Raw genomic sequence first — 14423 nt, 5'->3', positions numbered from 1 at the left:
TTTTCAAGCCCTGCTATACTATTTATTGGGCAATGAAAACTGGATCTTCTCGGGGGTAATAAATATCATGGAAAAAAGTACTTGCTTTAACCTGGTATACTACAGGGTTTTTTTTAGAGGGGTTAAAAAGTAATTTTTTTACTCCTTTAATTGATAATGACTTATAAAAATAAAACAAATGGTAAAATGAAAAACCAGAGATTTTTCTATGGGCAACAGCTAATCAGTCAGGACATTCTGGCCACCATTCCATTTAGCAGACGGTAAATTCTGGAAGTTTATAGGGAAACACCTGATGAGTCATTTCTGTACGAAGGAAGCTGTCTCCTCCTTTCTTACATTGACTAATAATCCCATCTAAGTATTTGTTGATTCTTCTCATCATTATGTAACTTTGGCAAAAGAGTGTTAAGTGAACTGTCCCAATAACCATTTTAGAAGATAAAATAAGGTCACCTGAAATACTTTTTTGCTACATAGTAAATGTGGGTTTGAAGAACAATCAGTCATGATTTTATTATTGAATCCTAAGACTTAATGAGACCTTTGGTAGTCATTGTTAGATTTCAGAAATGTCATGTTCCTAAGGAATTTTCCAGCTTTGCCTTGCCTTTCTGTAAAATAGAAGGCCAATATTTGTTTGTTTCCCTTGTGGTTGCTAGAGATGGTAGTTGTTCGTATGGTTTTATTTATTTGTTAGTTTTTTGCCTTTTGGCCAGAAGACAGTATTTAAGCTGCTATCTCATTAGACTATTTGAATTTTTAAAAAGTTAATAGCAAAGGAGTTGAGGAGAAGGGGCATCAGTCAAAAATCTTACCTTAAAGGTATCTATCTTATATAGAATGAATAGGACCTACTTTCCTATAGCTAAATCTTCTGTAGTTTACATCATTTCTGTGTGTACATATAGCCAGTTCATGGACACAAGAGGAAAGGAGAGAGAGAGAGGTTTAATGCTCATACCCTAATCGACTATGGAACTTTTTGTTCCTCGCAAAAATAGGATCCTTTTTCAAATATAGTGCACGTTAGGTACTGTGGCTGATAGTCACTGAGCTTATACTACAAGATTGAAGTTATGACTGCCTAAATGGAAAGATCAGTGTGAGACAATGAGGCCCTCCACAGTTGGTCATATGAAGATACACCTCTGATTTCAGCTAAAGTTATTCTCCACAGACTTGCTTCTGTATCTTTATGTGCCCTGGCTGTTTAAATCTTTTGTTCAAATTAGCAACCTGTGTCAGATTTTCAGCTTGCGGCTGCTCCCAGCAGTTTACTGTCAGGCCTACGTTGTGTTTTATCCTGAATTAATAGCATTTCTTCTTTCCTAACTGAACCCCAGGTTGTTGCCAAAACCACAGCTATTCTATTATTCATCTTTTCTACTGGGTCAACAAAGGGAAATGTGCTGTAGTCTTAGCTTTGAGACCTGGTTTTTTAACTCATTGATGGTGAGCTATTAATTAATGTTAAGAATAACCAAAGGATAAAATGCATGAAACAATTCAGGAAGAAATCAGATGCAATATCCAGGAGAAGAATAGAAAATTAGACCAAATTTGTCTTCATTTTGGAATTTGAAGCTGCATTAGTCCTATGCTGTAATAACACTAACAGGGCTGAGATATCCATATTGCGGACATCCCATTCAGTCACTGGTTAGCATGTGGCTTGGGGAACAGAATAGGATGCCAGCTATTATGTGTTAGTAATTACAATTTTGGATTGCCCTAAGGGTTCTGATAAATAATGTTATATATATTTTATCCCCAGGTTTTGATTAAATCATAGTTCTATACTTATTTTAAGGGTTAGATAATACATCGTTTAGATTGTTCTGTTTGTTCCAAGAGTAGATCTAGTTGGAGATTTCCAGGACACATAAAAACAAAACAAAACAATACAGAAAACAACAAAAACAAAGAGAACAGATTAAATCTGGATTTAATTTTTATGGTAATGGAGAAAGGAGGAGAACATTTTAAAATGCCTGTTCCTCTCCATTATTTCTCCTCTTGTCTTCCTCTCTCTCTCTCCTTCACTCCCTCCCTGAATTCCTCACTACTCCTTCTCCTCATCCTTGTCTTCCTTCTTTTTACTATTCTCTCTCACCTTAGTTAGGCACTAACTTTATATATATATACACACACATATATATATAAAATATATATATATAATATACACACACACATATATACTTTAAGTTCTAGGGTACATGTGCACACCGTGCAGGTTTGATACATAGGTATACATGTGCCATGTTGGTTTGCTGCACCCATCAACTCACCATTTACATTAGGTATTTCTCCTAATGCTATCCCTCCCCCAGCCCTCCACCCCCCAACAGGTCCCAGTGTGTGATGTTTTCCGCCCTGTGTCCAAGTGATATCATTGTTCAACTCCCACCTATGAGTGAGAACATGCACTGTTTGGTTTTCTGTCCTTGTGATAGTTTGCTCAGAATGATGGTTTCCAGCTTCATCCATGTCCTTGCAAAGGATGTGAACTCATCCTTTTTTTGGCTGCATAGTATTCCATGGTGTATATGTGCCACATTTTCTTAATCTAGTCTATCCTTGATGGGCATTTGGGTTGGTTCCAAGTCTTTGCTATTGTGAATAGTGCCACAACAAACCTATGTGTGCATGTGCCTTTATAGTAACATGATTTATAATCCTTTGGGTATATACCCAGTAATGGGATTGCTGGGTCAAATGGTATTTCTAGTTCCAGATCCTTGAGGAATTGCCACACTGTCTTCCACAACGGTCAAACCAATTTACACTCCCATCAACAGCGTAAAAGTGTTCCTATTTCTCCACATCCTTTTCAGCGTCTGTTGTTTCCTGACTTTTTAATGATTGCCATTCTAACTGGTGTGAGATGGTATCTCATTGTGATTTTGATTTGCATTTCTCTGATGACCGGTGATGATGAGCATTTTTTCATGTGTCTGTTGGCTGCATAGACGTCTTCTTTTGAGAAGTGTCTGTTCATATCCTTTGCCCACTTTTTGATGGGGTTGTTTGCTTTTTTCTTGTAAATTTGTTTGAGTTCTTTGTAGATTCTGGATATTAGCCCTTTGTCAGATGGGTGGGTTGCAAAAATTTTCTCCCATTCTATAGGTTGCGTGTTCACTCTGATGGTAGTTTGTTTTGCTATGCAGAAGCTCTTTAGTTTTATTAGATCCTGTTTGTCTATTTTGCCTTTTGTTGCCATTGCTTTTGGTGTTTTAGTCATGAAGTCCTTGCCCATGAGTTAGGCACTAACTTTGCAAGCAGCAGTGGTCTCAGATCTGTCTCTTGGTTGCCTTCACACATTCCCTTCCACACACTGTCTATCCTCAGCACCAATGTGAGGAATCCCAGTTGACTTTGTCATCTTGTTCTCACTGATAACAAAAGTAAAAACCTAACATGCTGTCTAACTTGAGATAGTGAGTGAACAGATGGAGATGGAGAATGTGGAATATCTATGAAATGAGAGAAGAAATATGTATAATACCTGAGGAAAAAAACAGATTAAAGTAACTCTGAAATAACTGGTGCTCTACCCAACTTATTCTTATGCTATTCATTGGCATCCTGATAAATGCAACAAGCCAGAGGTTTAAGTCTTTGTCTTTTCCCTATTTTTCTTAGACATTTTTGTTATTTTCTTTAAAATGCATTGACAGAACATTAACTTTAAATACTTTCAGAAAATGTCCTACTTTATTGTTTTTACTTCAATGGTAGAACTATTTTACTTGTAGTCTGCCTGTTTAAATCCACATTTCCCTGATAATGGGAGTAGGACATGCCCTTTTCAAAGGATCTCTGCTTTATGTTCTCATGTTATTTCTAAAATGGTCCATTTTGAAATTATGATTTGGATTTTCTAATTTAGGTAATTGCCCAGTAAAAAAGAAAAATGAAAAAAAAAACCCTCTGGATTTATTTTTTTCCTTCATTAAAAGTAATGTAAGTACTTAATTCTATTATAGTTCCAGTTTCCTCCCTCACTTTGTCTACCCAGACAAATATGTGTGGATTATTTTCAATTTACTACTCTCCTATGCCCCATTGATTAAGGGAGATTAAATATGTAAAACAGCTGTGATAATTATTATACATTCCAACATAAAGTTATTTCTCCTGTTTGTTGCCCTGAAAACTGATGTAAGCTCGTTTTTGTGAGGTCTGATTGACTCCAAAGATGATTTCCCAAAAGTCCTTTGCCTTTGAATCGTACTTCAGCTGCTTCCTCCTGCCTTCTTCCCCAACCTGGTCTCTTTCCTCTACCCTGGTTAACAAAAATTGTGACTAATTGGGACTATAGTGTAGTAGTCATTTGCTTATTTTTTTATTACAAGAAAATATTTCTATAAACTTAGATCGTCATTGCCTTTCGCCTAGACATTTTAGGAGATTCTAGAACCTTTAAACCGCATATCAATTCTTTTCAAAAAGATGGGGGTTTTTTTGTTTTGTTTTTTTTTAAGATTACATTCATTTAGGGAAATTGATAGGTAGGAACATTTTCTTCTGTCCCTCTTTGAAGGAAGAAAACTCATTCTTAGTAAACTTGTCATTTCTCTATCTTACACAGTTCTGATGTGTTTGAAACATCTTTTGGTTTTGCAATCTCAACTGCTCTGGCAGATGGATATTGTCTCATAAACTAATGACATATTCAACTGAGAAAAGTTAGGGTTTCTTCTTGAAAGAAGTTGAAGTACTATTGAGTATAACCCTAGGCAGGTTAAAAGGTGACAAGAAGGCACCTTGTATATTACCAATTAGGTTGCAGAGATGTTGTAACACTACTACTACTGCTGCTGCTGCTGCTACTGCCGCTGCTGCTGCCGCTGCTGCTGCTGCTGCTGCTGCTACTACTACTACTACTACTACTACTACTAGACAGCTAACGTTTATAAGCCTGTAAGATAAGGGAAACAATAATAACAAGCATTTATTGCACGCTGACTTCATTCTAGGGAGAGGCTAAGTGCTTTGCTTGCAGTTTTGCATGGTAAGTCTTAACTAAGCCACACCTTAACAAAGCCAGAATCCTCTATTAAGACTCCAGCTTGAAAAGTCAGTCTTTAATAAAATTCTGCATTTTTGTTCTAGCAGTTCTTGAACTTTTTGGTCTCAGAATCCCTTTACATTCTTAAAAATTAGAATTGAAAGAGCTTTTGTTTGTGTAGAATATGTCTAGTGTTATTTCTGCATTAGAAATTAAAGCTGCCTGGGGGCAGTGGCTCACACCTGTAATCCCAGTGCTTTGGGAGGCAAAGGCAGGAGGATTGCTTGAGGCCAGGAGTTCGAGACCAGCCTGGGCAACATAGCGAGACCTAGTTTCTACAAAAAATTTAAAAATTAGCCAGGCGTGGTGGTGCACAGCTATAGTCCAAGCTACTCAGGAGGCTGAGGTGGGAGGATCCTTTGAGCCCAGGGGATAAGCCTGCAGTGAGCCATGATCATACCACTGAACTTCAGCCTGGGCACAGAGTGAGACCCTGTCTCAAAAATGAAAATAAAAGAAAAAAAAGAAGTTAAAACTGAAAAAGTTCTAAAAATCCATTACATGTTAATCAAATAGCATGTTTTATGAAATATAACTGGTTTTTAAGACAAGATTTTTAAAAAGAGCAAGAAGAATGACATTTTGCGAGATATATGCATGTGTGTATATATGTGTATATGTGTGTGTATATATGTATATGTGTGTGTGTATGTGTGTGTATATTTATATATAGCAAATCTGATGCCTGACTTAATAGAAGGCAACTGGATTCTCATATCTGCTTATGCATTCAATTTGTTGTTTTGATTGAAGTATATGAAGAAAAACTGGCCTCATGCAGATACGTAATTGGACAGGGGAAGGTTAGCCTATTCAAATAATTGTTGGTATTTTTCTTTGCTACTATCCTAAACCCCACAAGTAGTTTCTTAAAGGCTAGGTGCAATGTGGAATCTGGAACCATATAATAAACCTTTCTTTTTTGTTTGTTTGTTTGAGATAGAGTCTCCTTCTGTTGCCTGAACTGGAGTACAGTGGCGCAATCTCAGCTCACTGTAGCCTCTGCCTCCCGGGTTCAAGTGGTTCTCCTGCCTCAGCTTCCCGAGTAGCTGGAATTACAGGTGCAGGCCACCATGCCCGGCTAGTTTTTGTATTTTTAGTAGAGACAGGGTTTCACCATGTTGCCCAGGCTAGTCTCAAACTCCTGACCTCAAGTGATCCACCCGCCTCGGCCTCCCAAAGTGCTGGGATTACAAACATGAGCCACCATATCTGGCCTATTGAACTTTTCATACTCTGTGCACTCATGAAGGAATGAAAGTAAAAAGGCAAATAATGTCTTTGTGTTATTGTAAAAATAGTTTGACCTTAAAGACTTTCTGAAAAGGTCCAGAAATCTCCAGAGGTCCCCAGAGCACACTTTGAGAACCTCTGGTATAAGCTTAGGGAAGTAAAAAATAGCCCAACTAGCTGAAGACCATGAGTCAACATATCCATGCCTTATTTACTTCAACAACTGTTTTTGAAGTCTGAGAGAGAAAAAAGAGACCAATAATTAACTCCTGCCCATCCAGCCAAGATATAGAGAAAATGGAGATAATGTTTCTAAAGTGATGCAGACCTCTGGAAGTAAATAGATGAAAACTGTGATCCTAAAATTAAGTATGTGGTTTTCTCCTTGAATAAATTGAAATAAGAAGCGTGTCAGAATGTACAGATATGGTAGATGCTTTCTTAAAGTGGCATGACCAGGTATAACGTATCATACTCAAAGCCTTTAAAATTAGCCAGTCAATATTAATTGTGCTAAAATCATTGAGATTGTCAAATGCAGTGCTAATTTTGTATCTAGAAATAAATTTTCCCCTGAATTTTTTGTTTAAAAGAACTATCAATTCTTTTAGCTAGCACATAAAAGAAAAAGAACTTTCTATACACTTACTAAAGGAAACAACATATCTTCTATTTTTTAAAAAAGGAAGAAAAAAACACTTTTACCTGGCAGCTGAGATCGCAAAGCCTTATTTATTTGTTTGTGAACTATGCACTTGCATGCTTCATCTGTTTATAAACTAAACACTAACCTGTATAAGAAATATGTTTTTGCAACATTTACTCTTTTTTCTTCTCTTTTATTTGTATGCTTTAATGGTGCATCTATTTGTTTTGCTAAAGAGTGAAATCATTTTATTTTCACTTGAATGTATACAAGAATTCTTGTCTTCCTATAAACTTTCAACATATTAACTTGCATTACATTCCCCCGACAGTAAGTTGTTACCAATGATACACGTTGACTTTAACACAGCATTTATCCTGGGAAGGGAGAGGACATACTTATTTGTATGTGTCATTTTGTTAGGGGAAATATTTTACATGTAAACAAATGTATTCCTTGTAATGTTTTTGTTTGACTTTAGTTAAACTCTTTCACTAGAAGTAGAATAATCGCCACTAATTTCTCTGAATATAGTTCAGATTTTCATTTTAGACCGTTAAGAGATCCACTCAAAATTATATTTTCAGATTCTCCTTTCTAATAGGTGTAAGGTATGGGACAGGTAGACTAGAGAGTTACGGAAAATGTGCAAACAGTAAACCTAAAGCATTAGTTCCCCACTCCTGCCTTTTTTTTTTCTTAGATCAGTCTCATGAGCACCAGGACTAGAGATAAATATATATGAGTTATGTATCAATATATGTCTGGTGGTGGTGGTATCCTTGGATATACCCAAGGTTTTTTATAGCATATTTTAAAAATTGACTTGTGTGGAAAATATTTGATGACATTCTAGCCTGTCTTTTTGTTTTGTTTCTTTGAGACAGGGTCTTCTCTGTCAACCATGTTGGAGTGCAGTGGCACCATCACGTCTCACTGCAGCCTCAACTTCCCTGGCTCAAACGATCCTCCCGCCTCAGTCTTCTAAGTAGCTGAGACTACAGGCTCGCACAATCCAACCCGGCTAATTTTTCATATTTTTTGTAGAGATGGGGGTCTCCCTATGTTGCCCAGGCTGGTCTTGAACTCCTGGACTCAAGTGATCCACCCACCTCAGCCTCCCAAAGTACTGGGATTACAGGTGTGAGCCACTGCACCCAGCCTGACATTTTATCATGTCTTATAAAACATTTTATCTATACATTCCTGCTCAGTTCCATGTATCATGAAACAAAGGTTGAAATACTTCTGCCTTAGAAAGAAATCAAATATATTTTAAAATATTAACAACTACTCCAGAAATCATCCAAGAGGGTGAACAAACAGGAACTGAGAACAAAGCCATTATGGCTTTTGCTTTAAAATTTTCTTATAGATTTTGGGTAAACTCTTATATTTGACCTCAAATAGTTAAAAAAGAAAATAAAACTTTACGGATAGTCAAGATAATGTGAACGCTTATCTCAAGTATTTTCCAACACGAAATATATAGTGTATTTTCCAACACCAGTTCTCTACCTCTCTGATTCTCTGACACCAACTGGGTGTCCTACAATTCGATCCTGTTCTGGCACTAACTCCCCAGGTTGGTATCAAACAGATTTAAGGGCTGAGTCTTATAAGAGTGACCTCATTTTGGTCACCAGGCACAGGTATTGAGCCCCCAGGTTACCTGTACTATAAATTCAGGGGTTTGCACATCCCGCCCCCAACCCCCCGACTCAGGATTGATATTTGCTATGGCAACTCACAGAAATCAGGAAGGTGCTATATACTATTATAGTTAATAAAAATGAACAGCCAAATGAAGAAGTACATAGGGCAAGGTCCAAAAGAGGCCAGAGCACAAGAGCCTCTGTCTCCATGGAGTTGATACATTCTACCCTCCCAGTGCATGGATGTGCTCACTGACTTGGAAGTTCTCTAGTCCTTGTTGTTTAGGGCCTTTTATGGAAGTTCCATTACATAGGCCTAATTGATTAAATCATTGGCCATTGGTGGTTGGACTCATCTCCAGACCCTGTCCCCTCCCCAGAGGCTGGGAGGTAGGGCAGAAAGTTCCCACACTCTTATACCGTTAGTCCCTCTGGCAACCAGTTCCTATCCTGAAGTTGTCTAGGGCGTCGATGAGAGTCACCTCAGTGACATAGACTCAGGGATGGTTGAAAGGAACTGGTTTGAATAACAAACCAGTTATCCTATCCTTCTCTATCCTATCGCTCAGAAAATTCAATTTTAGGAGGTTAGTGCCAGGAATCACAGACCAAGATGAAATATATTTTTAGTTTTACTGCTGGGTTTCTTCTAGGTAGTGGAGAACAAGGTTTTGGAGGTATGGCAAGGAGAGATAGTTTTCTTTTCATGTTGAACACTCCTGAATCTCTTCCCTAACAACATTCATTGCGTCAGTTATCTATTGCTGCCTACCATAATACCCTTAAAATGTTAGTGGCTTAAAACAACAAACATTAACTGTCTTATAGTTTGTGAGGGACAGGAATTCAAGCACAGCATAACTAGGTGCTTCTGGCTCAGTCTCCCATGAGATTGCTGTGTAGTTGGCAGCCAGGCCTGTGGTCTCATCTGAGGACTCTAAAAGGGTGAGGCACTTGCTCCCAAGTTCACACATGTGGTTGGGCAGTCCTCAGTCCTCACAACATGTGATCCAATTAAGAGAGAACAAGAAAGGGCCCCCAAAATGGAAGCCACAGACTTTTCACAACTTAGGTTCAGAAGTGATACCCCATCACTTCTGCCATATTCTGTTCATTAGATGTGAGTCAGTAAATCCAGTCTATACTCAAGAGGAGAGGATTACACAAGGGGATGAACAACAGGAGGTAAGATTATTGAGGCCCATTTTAGAGGCTACCTACCATATTTACCCAAACATAATGCATCTTGTTTTGGTAAGTGGTAAGAAACACTGGACAACAGATGAGGAAGGAAATTATAAGGACATTTATCTGATTACTTAGTCACTTTTACTTTCTAAAACTTCTCCAAAGTTTTGCTCAAAGTGTCTTCACTGATTAAAACCAGTTTTGATTAATTTTGTAGTCAGTACCTGGATCTTGGCAAGAAAGCTGTGTACAATCAAGGAAATAAAATCTCAGTAGAAGAAAATGAGTTTAGCTGTTTATTATTTATTTATTTATTTATTGTCAAATTGTTGATGCTCTCATATGCCCATGTTTTTAAAGGGAGAACCAGGTTTCATTGGTCCTCAAGGAGAACCAGGCTTACCAGGTTTACCAGGAACAAAAGTAAGTGGGCCTCTTTCTTTTTCTTCCTTTCCTTCCTTCTTTCCTTCCTTCCTTCCTTCCTTCTTTCTTTTCTTTTCTCTTTCTTTCTTCTTTCTTCTTTCCTTCTTTCTTCTTTCTCTCTCTGTCTTCCTTCGTTCCTTCTTTCCTTCCTATCTTCCTTCCTTCTTTCTTTCCTTCCTTCCTTTCTCCCTTTCCTTCCTCCCTTCCTTCCTTCCTTCCCTTCGCTTCCCTTCCCCTTCCCCTTCCTTTCCTTCCTTCCCTTTCCTTCCTTCCCTTTTCCTTCCTTCCTTCTTACCTTCCTTTCTTCCTTCCCGCCCTCCCTCTCTCTCTCTTTCTTTCTTTCCTTACTTCTTTCTTTCTTCCTTTCTTTCTCTCTCTTTCCTTCTCTATTTTCTTTTTCTTTCTTTTATTTTCTTTCTTTCTTTTCTTCCTCCCTCCCTCCTTCTTTCCTGCTTGATTTCTTCTTTCTGAAATTTTTGTCATATATTTTTAGTCCACTATGTTGAAAGAAATGTGGGATAACTTCATAATTTAGGTTGCCAGATATTTTTGCCTAATAGAGAATGAAAGCAGCTTAACCTACCTATTACTAACACTTCTAATGGGACCACTGTGTTTAATATTGAGTAGTGGAAAGTTAATTCTAGAAAGCCTTAGGCAAGACAACAGGATGGTGGAATATTTTAATTGTTCCACTTGTCCCCCAAATTGCTCCTAAACTGATAGGATGCTATTAGCCTCCTGGCCATATGAAAAAGTAGAGGAATTCTGAGGAGGAGAGATAGAACTCATTAACTGCTGCTCCTCATCACCATTTTCAGGGTATACTTGTAAATCAAAGGTTATTACAATTCCCATTACCCCCCAGATTTCAAAGGCAAGTACTGATGTCATATAGATTCCTAAGTGCCTCATCCCAAAAGGATCTACTCTGAATAATGTCTGCAAAAATATTCCATAATGAAAACCATCTCATGATCTTCTGCTTGGCAACCCTAGAGAGGGCTCTAAAAGCAAAATCTGTGTGCTGCCATGTAAAAAAAAAAAAAAATGCTGCTATGAATACAGTCAGACCCAGAGTTCTCTTTTAATCTACCCTGAAAGACATAAAAAGTACAGCTCTGATGATGGAACTTTACTCATGACAGACTCATGAATCAAAGAAGGGGCAAAATTACATCAAACTACATTCTTTTATTTTTAAACCACAGGAGTCTTTGCCTCAATGTGTATTGCATTCAACAGAAATAAGCCAGGGATGATTTCCAAGAGTTGCAGAAATATGTTCATGGTCTGTTCTGACAGAAGGGTCCTCATTTCTTCTGGTCAAGTGAAAATAACTCTAAACCTAGTAAATGGAAACTATGTGTGTCCTAGGGGGGACTGAAACTCCATCGGATTATGCAAAATTGTTTTCTTAAGAAATTTCTTCACATAATGAGCTGTCAGGCTTATTAACAAAATATGAGGAATGCCTGTTTTAGCCTGAGCAGATTCACACAAGAAATGTCTTTCTGGAATAAAAAGAGAGAGTGAGAGCAAGAAAATAATGAGCGTTCCCTGTTAATACAAGAACTGTTGTATTTATTCAGGCTTGCAGCCTCAGAGCCAGGGGAGGAAAGAAGGCAGCCTCGCAGATGGGCGTGATACACAAAGAAAGGGAGGCCTGGTCAATGAAGGAGAAAGCCAGGCGTGAACTGGATCTAAAAGCGTGTGTGGCATTTTGTGTGCTGTACAAGGGAAAATAGAAAAAACACAAGCAGTAGAGAGTGGAGTTCATTCCTAAATATCTTTTCTTTAGTTACCTGATTTTAAACTATTCTGCAGTTTCAGAAAAAGTTCCAGACATAGAGGCATAAAATCAACATTAATTACTGTTATGAAGAACCTAGCATGATTTTATAGACCAGGTACTCATATAACAGATACTACTCTGAACCCCAAATAAAAGTAAAGAATGTACTGTACCTATTTTGTATTTCCTCTGAGGGGATATGGATAGGAAATTCATTTTACTAACATTACTTTGAGGTTAATTGTCAGCTGAATTACCTACCTTAAATCAGCTGTTAAAACAGCAACATGCACGTGCACATGTATACACACATGAATATTATTTAAATATCTAATTTGTGTTGAATCCACATATGCTAAAGTATAAATATTATGGTTGGTTCAGTATGATAATGGGAAAGTCATGATTATTTTAAAAATCTCTTTTAGCTGAACACCACTCTTCTACTTGTGTAGACAATCTGGATTTGTACCACTAAATTCAGATTTAAAAAGTAGCTAAGACTATGTTTCTTATTCCCAACACAGTGAAGAGAGATTATAATCAAGGAAGATGTGTAATGGCATCAAAAAATGCTGCATCTTTTGTACCTACATTAGTACCTGAGAGGGACCTAGATCAGGCTAAGAAAATGGGGGGAGGAGCCTGGGAATGGTGCCTTGCGCCTGTAATCCCAGCACTTTGGGAGGCTGAGGCAGGCAGATTGCTCGAGTCCAGGAGTTTGAGACCAGCCTAGGCAACGTGACGAGACCCCATCTCCACTAAAAATACAAAAATTATCTGGGCATGGTGGCGCATGCCTGTAGTCCCAGCTACTTAGGAGGCTGAGGTGGAAGGATCACCTGAGCCCAGGAGGCAGAGGTTGCAGTGAGCCAAGATCACACCACTGCACCCCAGTCTGAGTGACAGAGTGAGACCCTGCCTAAAAAAAAAAAAAAAAAAGAAAAAAAAAGAAATGGGGCTATAATCAGAATATTTTAGAATACTTTTACTAATACCGTTTATTCATTAATTTGCCAATGTTTTTACCAAATATTTTTCTACATTTAAGCATGGGAAGTAAATGCAACAGCAACAGTTTCTATTCTCCTGAAGCTTACATTGCAGTGTGGGTGAGGAACAGATGGAAGGAGGGAAAGAAGTAAACAAATAAATAATATGATTTCAGAGAGTGATAGGGAACTAATAAGGGATGTAACAAAAAGTGATTCTAGGTGGGTGTGGTGGTGCACACCTGTCATCCTACCTACTCAGGAGGCTGAGGCCAGAGGACTACTTGAGCCCAGGAGTTTGAGGCTTAGTGTGCTATGATAGTGCCTGTGAATAGCCACTGTACTCCAGCCTAGGCAACATAGCAAGATCCCCTCTCTAAAAATATATAAATGTTAAAAAGTAAAGATGTATAGACTTCATTCTTGTGGCAAACTACAGATAAATGATTTTTAAGGGGTTTTCATAGTGGACTGTTTTAGAATTTTTCTGTAATTCTTAAAGTAAAATATTAAAAGAAACACCAAATACTTTACAGTTTTTTAATAATTTTCATATACCAATAGAAGCTCCTTAGTCTCACTCAACAGGGTAATGGGGGGGGGGATGACAAAAAGCAAAAAGTCCTTTCGTTTCTGGGCCATTGTGTCTATCTCCTGTATCTAGAGAAGTCCCTTCTCTTTCTCTCAACCTCTCCATTTTCACAATCTCTTCAGTTGCTGTTGAGAAGCCTACTGAGTCTTTAACTCTTGCCTCCTGTCTTTCTTAACCCTTGACTAACCTATCCCGCCTCCCCTACAAAACCACAAAAGCTTCCCAAAGTGGGCATGATACAGATAAGGATCTTGGAATTTAAAGCCCTACATGACCCACCACAGATCCAATTCTATTTTCTTATCTTTTCCAAGATGAAGTATTTCCTTCAGTGAGGAGAGCACCTCTTTCATCCATAAATATGTCATCAACAGTCTGAATTCTAAATGTTTGATGATTGAAATTCTGCCCCTATGCAAGAAGCCAGACACTCTTTACTCTGTGTTTAGGGAGTATTAAAAGGTACCATCCTCCTGGAGGGCAATTTAGCAAGTTTTTTAAAATACTCATACTTTTTGACCTAGCAATTTTCCAACTAGGAATTTATCCTGAGAAAATGATCAAAGATGTGCAAAGAGGTACATTTAAAACATTTATGCAAAAATGGAAGTTTGAGTACAATCAGTTTTACCCACTTTAAAAGCTTTGTAACTTCGAACAAGTTACTTAACCTCTCCAAACTTTGGCTTCCTCATCTGTAGAATATGGATGATAAAACTTTTCTCATCTATCCTGAGGATTAAATAGGATAATGCATGTAAAGTGTTTTGTGCAGTTCCTGCACTCATCCATGCTACAGTCATCAACAGCAACAATTATGAAATA

The 14423-nt window shown here is 37.9% G+C and overlaps 1 protein-coding gene across 2 annotated transcripts in view; it reads left to right on the top strand.

Moving 5' to 3' along the window:
• Positions 1-14423, top strand: part of COL25A1 (collagen type XXV alpha 1 chain) — a 506768-nt gene that overhangs the window by 437522 nt on the left and 54823 nt on the right. For both annotated transcript variants that reach the window (XM_025385780.1, XM_025385781.1), the window contains one exon: positions 10157-10219. In XM_025385780.1, coding sequence (XP_025241565.1) covers positions 10157-10219 — 63 coding nt within the window. The remainder of the gene's footprint in view (positions 1-10156; positions 10220-14423) is intronic.

Source organism: Theropithecus gelada, chromosome 5, assembly GCF_003255815.1.
Source record: "Theropithecus gelada isolate Dixy chromosome 5, Tgel_1.0, whole genome shotgun sequence".
NCBI lineage: Eukaryota > Metazoa > Chordata > Mammalia > Primates > Cercopithecidae > Theropithecus > Theropithecus gelada.
The sequence above is the reverse complement of the archived record's forward strand: the minus strand, read 5'-3'. Positions and strand labels throughout refer to the sequence as shown.